The 16812-nt window shown below is 59.4% G+C and overlaps 1 protein-coding gene across 5 annotated transcripts; it reads right to left on the bottom strand.

The window, feature by feature from the left end:
- Window positions 1-517: 517 nt before the first annotated feature.
- Window positions 518-14604, bottom strand: FAM78A (family with sequence similarity 78 member A). 5 transcript variants are annotated; one of them, XR_014020368.1, is made up of 4 exons: window positions 14001-14604; window positions 12362-13407; window positions 1878-3357; window positions 518-1357 (listed from the first exon to the last, which is right to left on the bottom strand). XR_014020368.1 is itself a non-coding variant. In XM_081278805.1 (3 exons), exons 2-3 carry the CDS (start codon window positions 12682-12684, stop codon window positions 2829-2831), a joined length of 852 nt encoding a protein of 283 aa, XP_081134931.1. In that variant the 5' UTR covers window positions 12685-13407; window positions 14001-14604; the 3' UTR covers window positions 518-2828. The 5 variants fall into 5 exon arrangements, 4 of the variants coding, with proteins under 4 accessions (XP_081134931.1, XP_081134932.1, XP_081134933.1 ...); XM_081278805.1 differs by having other exon boundaries at window positions 518-3357; XM_081278806.1 differs by lacking the exon at window positions 14001-14604 and having other exon boundaries at window positions 518-3357; window positions 12362-13994.
- Between the last annotated feature and the right edge of the window lie 2208 nt (window positions 14605-16812).

Below are 16812 nucleotides of genomic sequence, written 5' to 3'. Positions count from 1 at the left end.
CGGGTGGCCTTGACCCCTTGGTCCACCTGGAGTAAGCCCAGACCCAGCCAACAGCCTCTTCAGAGAAGCAGGCTTCAGCCGGAAGGGAGGACTTCCCCTGGGTACAGCCCACCTGCCCCCCCCCCCCCCGGCAGGTTTGGAGGCCTACAGGGTGGCCTGAGGAGAACCCAGCCTGAACTCTGATCACCCCAGAGGACAGGTTCTGCTGTTTGTCCCAAAGCCAAGCTGCTCTCAAGTCCCAGCTTGACTGCCACTTGCCACCCTCCTCCATGCAGGGCACTGACCACCTCCTCCACCGAGGTGCTGGCCAGGGGCACTTCTGGGTGCAGAGATCCCCCAGCTGTGGACAGGAGCAGGTGTGCTGAGGGACTGGCTGGCCTCCCCACCTGCAGGTGCTCAGCACCAGAACCCCAGCCTCACACCGTCCTCCCCTACCAGTGGCCCCGTGGCCACCACACCAAGCCATCATCCCCGAAATGAATCACCACCCCAGAAACACCCAGATCCTAGCCAGGCCTACTTTAAAATCAACTTTATTTCTCTTTATATTTGTGGGTTTTTTATTTTAAATTTTTAAAAAAGGCTCATTTTACATTGTCCTCGAGTCCTGTGCCTCCTAGTCAGGACCCAGGATCACTTTCACAGTACGCTCCACGACCAGAGACGGCTCTTATTGCTGGAAGGAGTGTGTGTCCAGGAGTGGGGGGACGTCGAAGACTCGAGGCCTGGCAGGAAGCCTGGGACTGGGTGCACGTCACGCTAAGCATCCTCAGCTGGACCTGTACCCTCTCTCTTGCAGCCCCACCTTCAGTCAGGCAGGAGGGTGGAGAAGAAGGGGCTTGGGATGATGGCCAGGGGCCCTGGTGGGCAGGGCAGGCCCCGCATGGGGAGGGAGTGGTCCCTGTCTCAAATGCTTGTTCACACTCAAGAAATGCAGGCTTAGGAGCCCAGTGCTCCAGAGCAGCTGAGGACCTCCCTCACAGCCCCACTCCAAGAAGGACCCTTGGTGATGACCAGGCCAGCTGAGAACCCCGCTTCCTGGCACCTTGCCCTGGCCCGTCTCCTTTTTAGTGCAAGAAAGACCTGAGTGTAGAGAACGGCCTCCAGCCAGAAGGCCCAGCAGGCAGAGCTGGGACCCCATCATTCCCCACTCCAGGCCACAGCCTCTCTGGTGGCCGGGCCTCTGTACACACAAAGGGAACCTGCAGTTCCAGGGGAGGGCCCAGCCCTGGACAGCGGCTCCCTGAACAGCACGCTGCATGCCTGCGAACCCTCACCTTGTCACCGAGGCTCCTGCCAGTGGCTCATCTGCAGCAGAGGTGGTTCCCCTAGTCTGACGGTTTCCTGTGCTTGGTCACTGTGGGTGTGAAGGCAGGGCCAGAGATGCAGCTGGAGGTTGGCAAGCTTGAGGGAGCGTGGCTGGGGCAAGGGTCCCTGGGAGTGCCCAGGGGCAGCAGACAACGGTCAAGACCTGTCCTCGGGTTCCAGAGAGCAGACCCAAGACTGGACACCTGGTGGCCGTCCTCAGGCCACTGTTCTGCCAGCCCAGCCCCTGCAGTGGCCTGATGAACCCTCCCTGCCCTGGGTCTAGGTTTCTTTCTTGGAGGACAGGAGAAGCACTCAGCTGACCCCAGACCTCCCAGAGACACAGTGCCTCGGTGTGGCTCAGGTGCCCCCCACAGCCTGCCTGCGCCACCCCTGGGGCTTGGAGCCTGTCCGCAGCCTCCCCCAGAGAGCCGGGGGTGCGTCCCCTGAGATGAGCCAGAAGGCTTGCACTGGCTCCTTTGCAGTAGCTGAGGACAGCCAGCCAAGGGAGCGGGCGCCACCAGATTCAAGTCTTGAGGTCAGTGAAAGGAGGGACACGGTGCCTTTCTTACCTTTGAGACTCAAATGAGGACTGTCGTGTGGTGCTGGGACCAGTGTGGAGGGACAGGAAAAGCTGCACGCTGCAGGGGACGAAGGTGAGGGCAGAGCTGGGATGGGTGGGGACGGAGAGGGTGAAAATCCCCTGGGTCACTTACTGCTCCCGGGCCTCCCCTCCTCTGGAGCCACCCCAGGCAAGTTAAGGCTGTGAGGAGAGAGAGGCCACTGCGGAGGGCCCCAGCTCACAGCCCCCGGCAAGCACCAGGAGGGCGTCTGCCCAGGGTGGAGAGAACAGCCTCGGCAGAACCTGTGGGTCTGCTTGGGCACAAGGACAGGCGACTGGTTTCAGGCTTAAGTTCCCACACTGTCCCCCTCCTGAGACAACTGGGTGGCTCTGTGGCTCTCTCCCTGGACCCAATGCCCGCCCTCTGCCTCTGGCAGAGAGGTACAGTCCAGTAGGAGAGAGACCCCGTGTTGTTTCTGATTCCTTTTTTTTTCCTTTAAATTCGGCTTAAGGCAAAAGTTTGGCAAAGCAAGTCTACATAAGGCCGCGTGGCAGAGGACCAGGGAGGAGGGGAGCCGCCCCACACACCGAGGCCTGGGCTTCCCCTATACTCAGTGCCTCCTGCTCCTGCCCCTGAACCCCAGAAAGAGGAGTTTAAAAAAAAAGCAGTGTTTCAGGGATCGGCTGCAAGTGAACGGCAGGTCGAGAGGAAAGGAGACCCCAGGGGACCCTGAAGGGTATCCCTGAAGGTGCCCCTGGGGTCTGTCCATCCGCTGGTCTCCCCCCCCCCACAGGAAGCAGGTGGCGAGAGCCGGGAGGCGGGCAGGGGGCATCAGCACAGTGAGATCCGCCCGCTGGAGAAGGTAGAGTGGTTGTATTTGCTGAATGACCCACAGTGCGTTGGGTTTTGTCTGAGCAGAATCATCGTCCGTGAGTCTCACCTAGCCAGGCGCCCTGGCTGTTACCGGTGCTTGGGTGGGATCACCACCAGCGGCTGCCCATACTTGGGCCGCCACATCAGGACCTGAGCGTCGTTGGCATTGGGCTTGACCAGGGCGCTGGGCGGGATGGGCTCGTTCTTGCTCAGGATTTTGGGCTGGTCCTGGGCAATGGGTTCCCGCAGCCGGGCGCGCTGGCCCAGGGGCCGGTTGGGGTTCACCTCAATGCTCAGCTGCATGCGCCAGTGCAGCGTCTGCAGGATGATCATGTCGTTGGTGGAGGTGTTGGTGGCCACCAGCCACGTGGTGAAGCTCTGGTCCCGGTAGATGTTGGTCAGTTTGGCCACGTTGCTCTCGCTGACCGGCACGGCCCACGTGACGCTGGGGTAAAAGTTGTCATTCATGCTGATGATGAACTTGGAGTCTCTCTTGGTGGGGCCCACGATGGTGCAGGTCTCCGTGGTGTTGCCGTACCAGGGGTAGTTCACCCCGTCCGAGTCGCTGATGGCCTCAATCTTGCCTTCCTGAAGGTCGGGGAGCTCCCAGCTGGACCTAGGACAAAGAAGGCCAGGTCACTCACTCGGTCACTCAGCAAGATTTGTCTTTGTTGTCGTAGTGGACCAGGCCCTGAGAATAGGATGGACACAGCACACCAGTGTCCTTTGACCCTGGGGCTTGCTGCCTAGGTGAGGGTCCGGAAACAGACATCCGATGCCAGGTGGGTGACCCCCAGGCAGGGCCACGTCCTGTGCTCCAGCACCATCTGAATCAGACTCCTCAGGGACCAACCCTCTGTCTTGGGTCCCACTCTGCGGTAGACCAGGCCTGATCCCAGCTGGGATTTAGAGAGGCTCCGGTTGCCCCTCCGTAACTAGGGCCTGCTGGTAGTTGGCAGTAATGACACAGACGTGCTCTGGCTGAATGACTGGCTGAATGCAGTGACCACAGGGCAGGGTCTCCACAGATACCAGAGGGACAGTGGCGTGCAGCACAGCCCTGTGACCTTGGTCAGGGTGGAGGCTGCAGACTCCCAGAGGACACAGCGTGTCAGGAGGGAAAGCAGGTGGGCAGCCCCTCCCACCTGCACCTGTGCCCTGCCCCAGAAGTGTCCTCCAGCTGTAGGGGCTGACAGGAGCCCACGGGCCAGTCAATCTAGAAATGATGCCTGACCCCTCTTGTGGCCAGTGACTGACCCTGGCAAACTGAGTCCTCTTCTGGGCTTCAGTGTCCTTCCCATGAAAGGGGGTGACTCCAGCCTTTCCCTGCCAATCAGCCCCCCGGAGCCCTTCAGCTCTACCCTCCTCCCCTCTCACCCAGGCCAGAGCGGGCGCCGGGGGAAGTCCTCCCCACCAGCAACCCTTCTTCCTCTCCAGCTTGCCTCCAAGGGGCAGCGGAGACTGCTGGGCCCCTTTTCTGGAGCAATAGAACAAGAGGAAACCTGACAGGGTCCCTCCCAAAAGGCTGCCCTCCCTCCTGGCCTCAGACCCGGCCCTCAGCGCTGCATGCTGACCAGTGATGCCCTGCTGCAACCACGGGCTGGGGAGCTGAGAGGACCGTCTGGGCAGATGCCCCTGGCCAGCACGTGGTCAGCCTGACTTGCTTTTCTCGGCAGGGGCCCCTGAACGTCGTCTGGAACCCCCTGGGCTGTCAGTCTCAGCCCCCTTGGTGGCATGGGACCCTGGGCAAGTCCTGAAAGCCGTGCAGTGGGGCAGGCAAGGCCACTTGTTCCCAGGAAATTTGGCTAAGTAGTGGGGCCCAGGCCCTGGGTCTGACCAGACCCATCCTGAAAAGTGGTTTTAGTTTTGGTTTTCTCGTTAGTCTTTCGATGTGCTGGGCTGGGCTGGAACCCCGGACTCCTGCATGCTAGGCAAGGGCTCCACCACTGAGCCACACCTCAGTCTAAAGTGCAGGCAGCACACTGGCAAAGGCACTTAGTTCTGGCCCAGCCCGAGGTCACTTCCAAAGCGTCAATGGCCACTCTCTCTCTGGCCCCAGCCCCCTAAAGCCCCAGGCCTGGGTCAGTCACAGACGGGTGACAGCACCATGAGCCAGCAGGCAGCAGTCTCATACAGCACATTACTCAGACCCAGGACACGGCCACGTCTTCATCGCAGGGCCTGGGGGCGGGGAGTGTGGTCCAGGAGGTAGCCCCAGGGACAGGGAGCAACTCAGCCCAGCCACCAGCCCTGTGACTGCATGGCAGATCCCCTTCCATCAGCATCCTGTGCCTAACGATGCACTCCTGGAAGTGCCTGTGCAGTCAGTGGCTGTGGATGGAAACTTCTGGAGACTGTGGAGGGAGGCGCCAGCAGTGGCAGGTGTGCCTCCAGGACCAAGAGACCTGCCAGCCCTGAGGACCAGACGCCTCTTCTGACCCTCATTTATGCTTTCAGATGACACACGCCCTTCAGGTGTGAGTTCCACACGGAGGGGCTGCACCCCAGGGGCCCCGGCCCACCCTACTCCACAGGCCCCTTCTCCTTTGCCTTCAGGGACCCTGACCCCCTCCTGCTCTCCCAGCCTCCTGCAAGCTTTTAAAAGCACAAATTTGGTTACACTGCCCCGTGGTTGAAGCCCAGAGAGCGTGCGCATACCACTCCCCGGGCTCGCGGGCCAGTGCCCGAGTCTCAGTGCCTCCAGTGCCCTGCCCCTCCCGTCCCGAAGCCTTCGACCAGGAGTAGTGTTCTCCGCCTCCTGTCCTAGTTAGTAGGTACTCACTGCTCAGCTCTGGGGCCACCATCCCAGAGATGCTGCCCCGACCCTCCCCCTGGGCCAGGTGGACTCGGTCGGCGCTCAGTGCCATCAGATTCCCATCCTGCTGCTTCCTGGCACACGCATGAGGGTGATTAAATAATTATGCCATCATTTGTGGGCAATCTCTTCCCCAGATGGACCACAAGGGCAGAGAGGGCAGGGACCGGGTCTGCTCGTCACCACACAGCCAGGAAGCATCCCAGAGCCTGGCCCAGAGTCAGGGAGGACAAACGCTTGTGGCCTGACCGAGGACTGTCAGCGACAGTCTCTCCTTGGGTCCTGAGACCCTCAGGGGTCTCCATGAGGAGTGTCAGGCACCCCGAGTTCCTCAGAGCCTCTGCTCCCCTGAAGAGCTGCGGGTGGGATCACCACTAGCAGTAATGTGGTGACAGCAGGTGCCATTCACACAGATGTGCCAGAGGCCACATATACTCTGGGGATAGACTTAATGAAGTTAGAGGCCCAGTTCAAGGTCACACTCCTGGGAAGGGTCCAGCTAGAGCTCACAGCATGAGCCTGGGCTTACCCACACTCAGGCTCCGAGCAGCACGCCTGCCCAGTGCGAGTCTGAACGAGGCAGAAAGGCTGCCACAGGAGGCTGGCAATGGAGGAGGCTGCTCCCGAGGGAGCCTCGACTGGCAGTGGTGGAGGGTCACCTGTGGGGTGACCTCAGCTCAGGGCCTCAGGTGGAGCCACCAGCCAGTAGCCAGCCTAGACCCTCCAAGGCCTTGAGGACAGGGGTGACTTTGCCACCTCTGTGACCTCTACCAGGCCGACAGGTGCACCCCTTTCCGGACTTCTGAAGAACAGTACAGATGAGGGTTCCCCGCCGTCCCCACAGTGTGCACCAACAGGAAGTGGGTGGTGAGCGGGGCCTGGGCTTTCTCCCCAGCTGGCTCAGGGCCCTCCAAGCCCCCAAGGGCCCTGCCTCCTCCCTTTGTTCAGGGTCCCCGGTCCTGACTCCACAGCCAGAAGACCAGAGGGCCCTCTGGGCCAGGCCTGAAAGTTCACCAATCGCTGGGTTTCCTCCCTTCACTTTGGTCTCATCTACGCGTCTCCTGCATGCTTATTCATTTAACTCTTCCCCTTAAAATCAATCACTTTTTAAAAAGTTCAACTATGGGCTGGGGATGTGGCTCAAGCGGTAGCGCGCTCGCCTGGCATGTGTGCGGCCCGGGTTCGATCCTCAGCACCACATACAAACAAAGATGTTGTGTCCGCCGAAAACTAAAAAATAAATATTAAAAAATTCTCTCTCTCTCTCTCTCTCACTCTCCTCTTTCACTCTCTCTTTGGAAAAAAAAAAAAAAAAGTTCAACTACATTCAGTCTCTCCTAGGAAGCACCTCTGAAAGGACAGGTTGCACATGCAGAGATATGGAACCGGACCTGCTTTCTAACGCGCATCACACACGTTGCTGGGCCCACAGCTCTCCTGCCCAGCCCTGGTTCCAACCATCCACCCAGGCCTGATTGGAATTTAGGGATTACCTCACCTGGTCCCCAAATGTGCAGTTTATAATTTGGTGAAATTTGCAAAGTATTCATTCTGAAAAAGTTGCACAACTTTACAGAAACTGAGGCCAGGAGCCAGCCCCCTTGCACACTGGACTAGGATCCAGGTGCCCCACCTGCTGTGGCCCGGGGGCTCTGACCTCCCAGGCCCCCAGAGCTTGCTCACAGCCAGGGGAGGGCGCTAGAGGCTTCCCCCCCCTCAGGCCCTTTGCTGAGGCTCCCCAACAACAAACCCCACTCCTTCCGGGGCAGCCACCCTCTTCCTGCCCACCCCACCCCTCCTCACCCAGGCCACAGCCCTGGACCTGACTGGGACAGGAAGACCCACAGTGCTTGTTTACTTTTAGCTTTCGGTTATAAAATATGTACTTTTTTTAGAAAAAGCAATCCCTAAAGAAGTGTATAAATAAAGTGAGAACCAAAAGCCATGTCTTCCTTGCCCTCCTGCCCCAGCGCGGCCACTCACCATGCTCCGTCCCTAGGCCTTTCTCTGAATGTCCCATGTCTAGTGTTTTCTTTATAACATATTGTCTTACAACTCCCCTTCAAACGCAGCGGTATAACATCACGTTCCCTCCCGGTAGGGACACCTCCAAGTCCACCCCGCGGCCCCTCACACTTCCTCTGTAGACAGACCATGCTCCCTACGGAAGGACACAGGGGTTATCGGGGGTTTTCGCTACTGTGAACAGGGCTGAGTTTGCATCCCTGCACATCCATCTTTCTGTCCTCACCCCTACATGCACGCACCTGCTGAGTCCTTAGTGTGTACTTCCTGGATGCCCCCGTGAGCCAGGCCCGGTTGGGGCACAGGGGTCTGTGAGCCAGGCTCCAGCAGGACACCCCAGCTGAAGGGCGCAAGATCAGAATAGCCAGCCCTCCCGGCAGAACCGCCTGGACGGTACTCCCACTAACCAAGGCACGCTGAGCTTTTTCATTTTTGCCCGATCTGACCAGTAACAAAGGACCTCAGTATTTTGTCATCTCCCTGATGACCCTGGCCGTCTTGCACGCTCCCAGAGCAGCCAGCTTTTGTTTCCAGGACTCGGAAGGTGGACAAGGGCTGGAGCCACTGCTTGGCCAGGGCTGGTCCAGGGGGAGTTCTCTCTGGGCCAGGCCATCCCCCACCACTTCCTCCCACCCCAAAGCCTCCACACAGGGACTTCCCTCTCCCACCCACCCCGCCCTTGCCTCCGCCAGGGCCCAGCAGCTGGGGGGAGGCCGCCTTCCGGTCACAGAGAGGAAGCCTCGTCCTCAATTGTTCTGTGCAGAGCCTGAAGCACAGGCCCCGGGCTTCAGGAAGAGGCCACGTGGTCAGCAGGGACATTCCTCCAGGCCCCCGAGATCTGTGTCCTGAAGCCTCCTCTGGCAGGTCTCGGGCGGAGGCTGCATCCTCATCCTAAAACGAGGCCCTCCTGAGGTCCTGGGGGGCACCCTCTGAAGGGGAGCCCATGGCAGCTGAGCTCCCCCCACTCAGCATCCCTCCTCCCTGCCCGCCCTTCCCCACCAGCCCCCTGGAACCCCGTAACAGCAGGTGCCAGCCCACGTGTGGGCCAGAAAGACCCAGGAGCCTCAAGGGCCCGGCTCTCCTGCCACAGAAAGGTGTGGGAAGCCCAGGACAAGGGATGGGCGGCAGACCCAGTGCAGCAGCCTTTAGCCCGCTCTCTGCCAGGTGGTGCAGAATGATAACCCGTTACTCGTAATCCTGATTCACAGTGACAGACCGCTAGCCGCCGTGGAGGAGGAGCTCCTGCACCCGGGGCGCTCTGAGCACCTGCGGCCCGTCTTCTCCCTAAGTCCTCCTGGAGGGAGGAGCAGGCGTTCCCATTTCACAGATGGAAACTGAGGCTCTAAAAGGTTAAGAGACTGACCTAGGGCCTGGGGCCAGACCTACCTGCTGCCGAACATGGGTACAGGGCACTTGTCAACCCAAAGGGACCCTCCGTTTGAACTGCTCTCCTCTCCTCACCCCCAAGGCTGCCCGATGGCAGAATCCTGAGCCATATGGCTCCTAGCCTTGGCCTTGGATGTGGGCCAGGCTCCCTGGGGGCTCCAGAGAAGGGCGAGCTAGGGACAAGGCGAGTGTCTCCCACACAGGCGAGAAACTGTGACTTGTCACTTAGAAGGCTCTGCGCCAGCTGACAGGTGGCAGTTGAGGAATTGCGGAGGACGGTTGTGGAGGCAGGTGTCTCCAACAGTCTGGAGGGGGGCTGGCTTTTAAAGCAATGTGGGTTGGACCCAAAACCATATAGAATCTCTCGAGCTGGCAGGGGGAAGCGCCATTTCCCAGCTCTCCGTGAAAGTCGGGGCGTTGCTGAGGTGGCAGCTTTGGTATTTATTATTCCGTTTCAAACACTTCTAACCCAGAATCTCATTCTAAAAAGTTCACCTCCTGGCTTAGAGATTAATTTCCAGCAGGGATAACGTTGGGGGCATGATGGATTTCGGCTAAGTATTTGGAATTAATATTTTGAGCACAAACCCATTTGTGAAGAACAGAAGCCCTGATGGAGGCTTGGCCACCTGGCAGGCAGTCCCCTGCCCAGGACACTGAAGCCCAGGGCCTGGGTTTCACTGTAGTGATTCCAAGTGTCTGGGTTGGATCCAGTGGTTCTCAACTAGGGTGATTTGGCACCCCTCCCAGGAGACACTGGGCCATGTTTGGGGACCTTTGTGCTTGTCACATCGGGTAGGGGTGCTACTGGCATGGAGTAGGCAGTGACAGGAGACGCTGCTTGCTTTCTCCCTCTGCTCAGGCCTCCCAACCCCTGGCATGAACCTGCACCCCACTCTGGCTCAGGCAAGGAGCAGGGACAATGCTGGGCTGGTAGCAGCTTCTGGTCTACCTCACTGACTCCATGCTCCACTCTCCCACGCTGCACCTGGGGCTTAAGACTCAAAAACAGGAGTTATCGTAGGAAGTCTCGGATGGGGAAAATGGGAAGGCTCTTCTAAATCCCAGGTAAATGCTTCTATTTACTTTCAGGAGGCTTCCAAGAGCCCCCCGACTTCTCAGGGCACGGGGTGAGCACAGAGCACAGCAGGGCCCAGGAACTGGGGGCCTGGCAGCTCCAGCTCTCCTTCCATTCTGTTGACTAGTGATAAAAAGTTGGGCAGCCTCCTACGCTGTCGCCTGCCCCCGTCCTCCCCTTGAATCCTCACAGCAGCCTCCGGGGAGCTCTCTCCTTATCCCCATGTGCAGAGAACAGGAAGGACTTCCACGGCTGCCCCGGAGCCACCACCCGGGGACCTTCTGCAGCCCAGTGCTGCCCCTCCCAGGGAGCCGCATGCCCTCTCCTTCCCCAGGGCTGGTCCTACCCGACACCAGGGTACCCAGGGAGAATGCAAGGAGACAGGCGCCCCAGAGCAACAAAACCGTAAGGGCAATGGAGAGACAGAAAATGGCTTTAGCCACTTAAACCATCCCTGACCTGAGCTATTTAAAACTTTTTAAAGTTAGGGTGTAGTCCCTGTGTAAAAGAGGAAGACCTGGTAGTAGTTGACATCTGTTCCAACTCTAGCTTCAGCCAAAATCCTCAGCTTTACAAATACTGTCACTCACTCCCGTCCAGTAGAATCACAATCACAGCAATGCCAAAGGACAGCTGCCTACACTGAGTGTCCACTCGGCTCAGCTGAGCGCTGACTGCTTGACAAAGGTCCTCTTGAGTAGTTCTCCAAATAATCCGTGGGAAGGGGCTATGTTTAGCCCCAGTTTGCAGAAAAGCAAAACCAAGGCTCAGAGTAACTAAGGAACTCGCCTAGGGTCACATCCCAGAGTCTGGCCTCCCGCCCAGGTCTGCTTGACCGCAGAGTCCGAGTTGCACGAGGTTGTCTAACCAGGAACAAGGACTGGCATAGTAATGGTGAGGTCGCCCAGCTCCCTGACTCTCAGCCTGGCTGAACAGAAATCAGGCAAGAAATTAGGCTTAGCCAGAAACCCCCGAGGGAAACCTTTGTTTGTCGACAACTGTCCCGGATGCTTGGCAAAGCCAGGCTGAAGCCTTCTTAGGAAAGGTCCTCCCTGAGTAACCAAGAGTCACGTTTTCCTTCCTGGAATGGAAGCCAGCCCCCCACCTAAACCGCATTAATAGCCTCTCTTATGATAGGAAGAACTAGTGAACAGAGATCAGGTTGCTGGAGGGATGCCCACAAGTGTCTCCATGGGCCCTGTGTACCCCACAGTCTTCGGGAAATCACAGTTACAGCCCGTTTTTAAGTTTACCACAATCATCCTGCTTCCCTTAGAACCTAGAGTCGCTAAGTGGACAGGGCACACAATTTGTGCCCAACCGTCTGCAGCCCTCCTAGCCCAGCACAATCGTCCATCAGTGATGGGCTCCAACACTGGGGGAAACTCGCCTCTTCCACACCTGCAGAGCTGGGAAGTAACGCTCCCTGGGGTGGGTGCTGAGAGAGGGTTATGGGGCTGTGTCCAGGGACAGTCATGGGCATCAAATCGGCAGCCTGCCCCTTGGGGCTCACCTAGGTCCCACAAAGGTCCTCATGCTCAGAAACAACTTTTGCACAGCCCTGTTCCAGGGTGACCAAGTCAAGTCATTTCCCCTAAGAGCATCTCCAGCTGCCCTTTCTACCCTAGGATGGCTATTTCTGGGTCAAGGAACATGCCAGAACAAGGACCACACAAACATTTCAGAGACCAGGCTGCAGGGAAGAGGCCAGTGGGCTCCTTAGCCATTCCTAGTGAGTTCTCCGCTGGAGGGACAGCAGATGCTGACACTGCTAATGCCTGGGAGGCAGAGAGCTTCAACCAGGTTTCTAAAGCTAAGGACTCTCTCAACATAAAGCCCCTTGCAATGTCAAAATGTTCCCAAGCACCCCCAGGGCCTGATGTGTATCTGAAAGCACAAGTCCAGGCCCAACCAGAGGGCTCGAGAGTCCAGCACAAGGGGCAGAGCAGTGGCCTCTTTGATGACCCCTGACGGCCCTGACACTCTTCAGGCAGATGGAACACTTGTTTGCTAAAAGAGGCCTAGGGAGGAATGTGGCTCTATTTTCTTGGCATCTTGGAGGGAAGGACAGGAACCCAGGGGGCAATGGCCAGTAGGTCCTAGAGCCATGATTCCTAGTCTGGATCAACAAGTAAACCCTTCAGGGAGTCACCTGGCCCAAGACCTAGCAGAAGCCACTTCCACAGCTGCCTAAAGCTTCCCTCTGGCCAGGGGAGGCCCCCCTCCTTGGGAATCTCTAACCCACTCCTCCGGTCCCCAGGCCTCCAAGCTGTCCCCCACCAACAGCCCCCAAGCTGGGTCTTGAACAGTACTCACATGCCCTGCTCTCCGTACTGGTTGTAGAACTCCATGTGGCTGCATGCCTGAATCCAGCCAACAATCCAGGTCTCTTTCTTGGGGATGGGCGGCATGACCACCTGGGCCGAGGCCCGGAAGTGGGGCGTCCGGTAGCGGAGCACCACACTGGAGGACTCATCAATGCTGGTGGGGATGGGATCGATAGAGGCTTTCACGTCAATCACGGTGATCCCTTCCCGGAAGACTCTGGCTTTGCCTCCGATGCTCTGAATACAGCCCATGGCACACAGGACCACTCTAATCTCCAGGGAAGGCCAGCAGTCCCAGAGAAAACAGGGCATTGAAAGGATGGAGGCTGCGGGACCCAGTGCAGAGGGGAGGTGCAATCCAATCTCAAACCTCAAAACTGATATCCATAGGATAGAAAACTCACTGGGTCCAGGGGATTTGCATATCACTACCTTGGGCCTGTTTATAAATAAGGATTTTGCTGCATCTCAAGAGCCCTGGGCTCTCTCTTCTTCTCCTAGCAGTGGACAAAAATCACCGATATTCTTTGGGTTAAAAAAAGAAAAAGTTTGGAGTTTAGTGGATAGGCATGTTGTTCTGACTTCCAGCCCTTCCGGGCCTCACACGCGGGGACGGCAGCTCGGAGACTCTCCCTGAAGTCTTCGGAGGAAGCAGGCGAGCGCTGGCAGACACATAAATAAGGAAGGCTCGGTCCCCGCGCGGTCGCGCCACCCTGGTTGCAGAAGACCGACTTCCTGCCCTTCTGCCTTCCGCACGCGCTCCCCCGGGCACACGCGCCCGCCCGGCGGGGCCCAGTCAATTGAAGAGCGGTTTCCGTTCACTCGGCCGAGGTCTCGGCGCCCCGGGGCTGGGCGCCCACCCGCGGCTCCCGGGAGGCGCGCTCCGGACTCTGCGCTCGCCGGGTCTCGGTCGGCGCCCGCTGGCGGGCGCGCCGCGTGCCCCTCGCCGCTGTCGCTGTCGCCGGGGGCAGCCGTGCGGGGCCCCGGGACTGCGCTCCGGCCGCCGCCGCCTGGTTCGCCGCGGCCACGGAGGACCTGCGGGGAGGTGGAAGAGATAGAGCGTCAAAGTTGAGCCGAACTTTGCTGCGGGGGGCGCGCGTGGGCGGCGACGCGTGTGCGCGGGGCGCCGGCTGCGGAGCTGACGGAGCGGCTCTGGGCGGTCTCCCCGGAGGCGGCAGCCCCCCCGCCAGCCCGTCAGTGGCGGCCGCACGACCGCGCGCTCCAGCGAATAATCGCCGCCCGTGACATCTCCGCTGACACCCTCGCGGCCCGGGGTGAGGTGGGGGGCGACCCGCTGCCACTGCAGCGAGCCTCCAGGACTTGCCGGCCCTAGCACTGCCTCCGGCACCTCGTCGCCAGCGCCGGGCGCCCCTTCTCCGCCCGGGTCCCTCCAGTCCCCTGGGGACGCAGTCCTAGTCCCCAGACCGGTCTGATCCGGAGCGCGTTCCTTCTCGGGCGGGGGTCGCGGGACCCCAGGAGGGCGCAGTGCCCCCGCCCCGCCGCGTTGGGCACTCCTGTCCCCACTCCTCTACCGCTAGCGGCCCCAGAACCCCGCGCGTCGGGCGCGCTCGCCACTGCCGGGGAACTTTGGCGCGCACGCCCCCACCCGGGCAGCGCCGCCGACTCACCTGCCCCTGGGGCCGCTCCGCGCTCCGCGCTCTGCCCTCCACGCGCCCCGACCCCGCCGCCGGCACGTTCTCGGGGCGCCCCCGCCCCCTCCCCCAGGCAATGTCCCTCGGTTCTCTCTACTTGGGTCTGAGCTGGCGTCGGCGCCCCGGGCCCTCCTGTCTCGGGGCTGCTGGGGGTGGCCGGGGGCGGAGGGCTGAGGCTCGGGGCTCTCTCGCCCCCACCCCACGCGCCGCCCTTATTTTATGATCATTGTGAGCGTGCTGTCGCCGCTTAGCCCCGCCGCCGCGCCGCAGCCGCCTGGCGCGCCCCGCGCTGCCTCGCGCTGCTGCAGCATCGGAAAGGCAACCAGGTCAAACTTTGCAGAAACTCGGCCCCTGCGCCGGCCTGGCCCCCGCGTCCGCCCGCAGCCGCCGGCCGGAGCGCAGCCGGCACACGGACCGCCGCCCGCTCGCCCGCCCCGCGGGGATGCAGGTCCGCAGGCGGCGGTGGCGGCGGGCGGGCGGGCGCCGCCTCCTCCTCCTCCCCGCCCGCCCGGCTCTCCACCCGCGCTCCCGCACCCAGCGCGCCCTCCTCCTGGTAATCCCTCTCTCCCTGTCTTCCCCCCTTCTCCCGCTTTGCAGCTGCTGGGGGAGCTGAGTCTCTCCTTGCAAAAACGACATTTCCTTTTTGTCTATCCTCGGGAATTCTGGGTAGTGTAGTTCCGCGTCTGTCTTGGGTCCAGGGGGCTGCTCCCCGTGCCCTTTGACCTCTACAGACCAGAGACTTTCCCAGGCTCAGGGCAATTGGAGAAGGGCTAAATGGCCTTGGAGATCCAGGCCACGGGGGATTAGTGGCTGCGTGGAAACTTCGGGGCTCTGTGAGGCTCCAGGGCTAGAAGGTTGGGATTGAGGGGGCAGAAGTTGCTTCCCATTCTTCCCTCCAGTGCTGGACCCTAGCATCCTGAAAGGTGGGGCCCCAGCTGGGTGAGAAGTACTACACAAGGCTCATCAATCCACCAACCACCAGCCACCTTGGGTAAGGAGGCCTGTTAGATGTGTACTTCACATAGGAGTATCACACAGTGCAGAGATTAGGAACCTGCCCAAGGCCTCACTGTCCCCACTCAGATGGGCCCCAGGGATCTGAGTCAGGGTTCAAAAGAGGACTGTTCCTGAATAGCACTGGGAAAGCAATGAGTCTTTCCAAGCGACCACATGCCAGCAGCCCCTCCTCTATCTTTCAACCCCTGCCCCCCAGGGAAAGGCCAAATGATTTGTGACATCAGAAAACCTTGCTGCTAAGTAAAGCCACACACCCACCTCCACTACACCCCATGACTCTGACTTCCACAGATATTCATAGCAGGGTGCAGGACAGGTGGTTCCTGCCAGACCCAGAACATGTCAGGGTTCTGGTCATTTGGGGGACTTTCGAAGGAGGCCAGACAGACTGAGTGATCTATCTCCCTGCAGCACCAGCTGAGTCACAGAGCAGGAAGTAACTAGTTAAAGTGGCTGCTGGCTTTCCCTGAGCCACACCCTCACCCTAGCCATTGCCATCGGCCTGTGTCCCTGGTCTAGTGAAGGGGTCATTCTTCTCCAGTTCAGTGAGTTGGTGGCTTATTCCTAGTCCTTATTCCTAGACTCAGACCAAAATTGGCAGGTAGCTGAGCCAGTGCCACGGGGTTGCCCTCATGGACTGTCTGACCACATGGCAGAACCCCGGCCAACACACAGGTTCCCTAGAGCCCCGGCATGAACTTTCATTTCTGGGAAGAAATCTTCCCTGGCCTCTTAACCCACAGTGACCTCCCTCACCATGAACTTGGGGTTCCCATGAAACATTCCCCACCTCTGAGACTCCCCATGCTTTCAACACCTTCTACCCATATGATCATCATTATTGCATTCTGTTCATATGTAAGGAAGATATTAACTTTTAGGACATGCATCTCATCTCCCATCACCCAACACCCCAAGTGCCTGGAAAAGCAGACTCCACTGGCCCAGCTGTTCCTCCAGGGCAGGGATGCTGTCCTGGCCGAAAAGTTCAAGGCGGCTCCGCCCATTTTGGTCATGTCCCTTTGTGGAAAGACAGAGGCCACTGGTCTCAATTGCATAGTTAAACAGTAAGGTCCTGGAAGTGATTTCCTGGGGATGAGGTCCCCTAGAGGCCCGTTGGAAGTGATATTGGGCCCTGGGTATGGCAATAATAAGCACCCACCGTGTGTCAGGCCCTGCAAGAGCCAGTATTGTCTCCTTCATCCTTCACCTTGATCCTGGGTGGGATCCTGGTGGGCTCTACAGACAGGGAAAACCCAGGGACTTTTAAGTGTGGATTCCAACCCACGCATGGCCACCTCCAAAGTCCACACTCACTCCATGGGGCATGCTGCCCTTGCGGTCTGGATCCCAGACCCTCCTGGCTAAGATGGGACTGACCACTAGGGAGCACCCACAGGGTGAGGATTCACAGAGCAGAAGACCTCTCTTCTCACCTGCTTCCCTTTCATATCACCCCTATGCAGGACCCTGTCTTGGTCTGCAGGATTAGGGTTGACCAGGCTCCGAGATGGGTGGCAAGAGTCTGAAGACAAGGGCTCAGCTCCTGTATTCCCTGCCCCAGCTCCTGAACGGCCCATCAAGATAGGGATCCTGCCACCTCTCAGGCCCTCGGGTCCCCCTGCCTCCCCACAGGGCTGTGGGTGTTGGGCACAGACCCAGGGAAGGCTCAGCATATGTAGAAGGCTCATGGCCCAGTCATGCAAGAGTGAAGCACCAGGGTCTGCAGAGCAGAGGAAGAGACATCTGCTGGAGGCTGCAGATACCTCAG

Source organism: Spermophilus citellus (genome assembly GCF_964194105.1).
Source record: "Spermophilus citellus genome assembly, chromosome: 2".
Taxonomy (NCBI): domain Eukaryota; kingdom Metazoa; phylum Chordata; class Mammalia; order Rodentia; family Sciuridae; genus Spermophilus; species Spermophilus citellus.
Note: the sequence above shows the minus strand (reverse complement) of the source record. Positions and strands in the feature narration are given on the sequence as shown.

What these genes read in the sequence shown, in the direction of transcription:
- FAM78A (XM_081278805.1), bottom strand. Translation starts at nt 12,684, where the DNA reads ATGCCCTGTTTTCTCTGGGACTGCTGGCCTTCCCTGGAGATTAGAGTG. An exon ending in CAGTACGGAGAGCAGGGCAT is followed by an intron (nt 3,358 to 12,361) that starts GTGAGTACTGTT and finishes TCTTTGTCCTAG; the next exon opens with GTCCAGCTGGGAGCTCCCCG.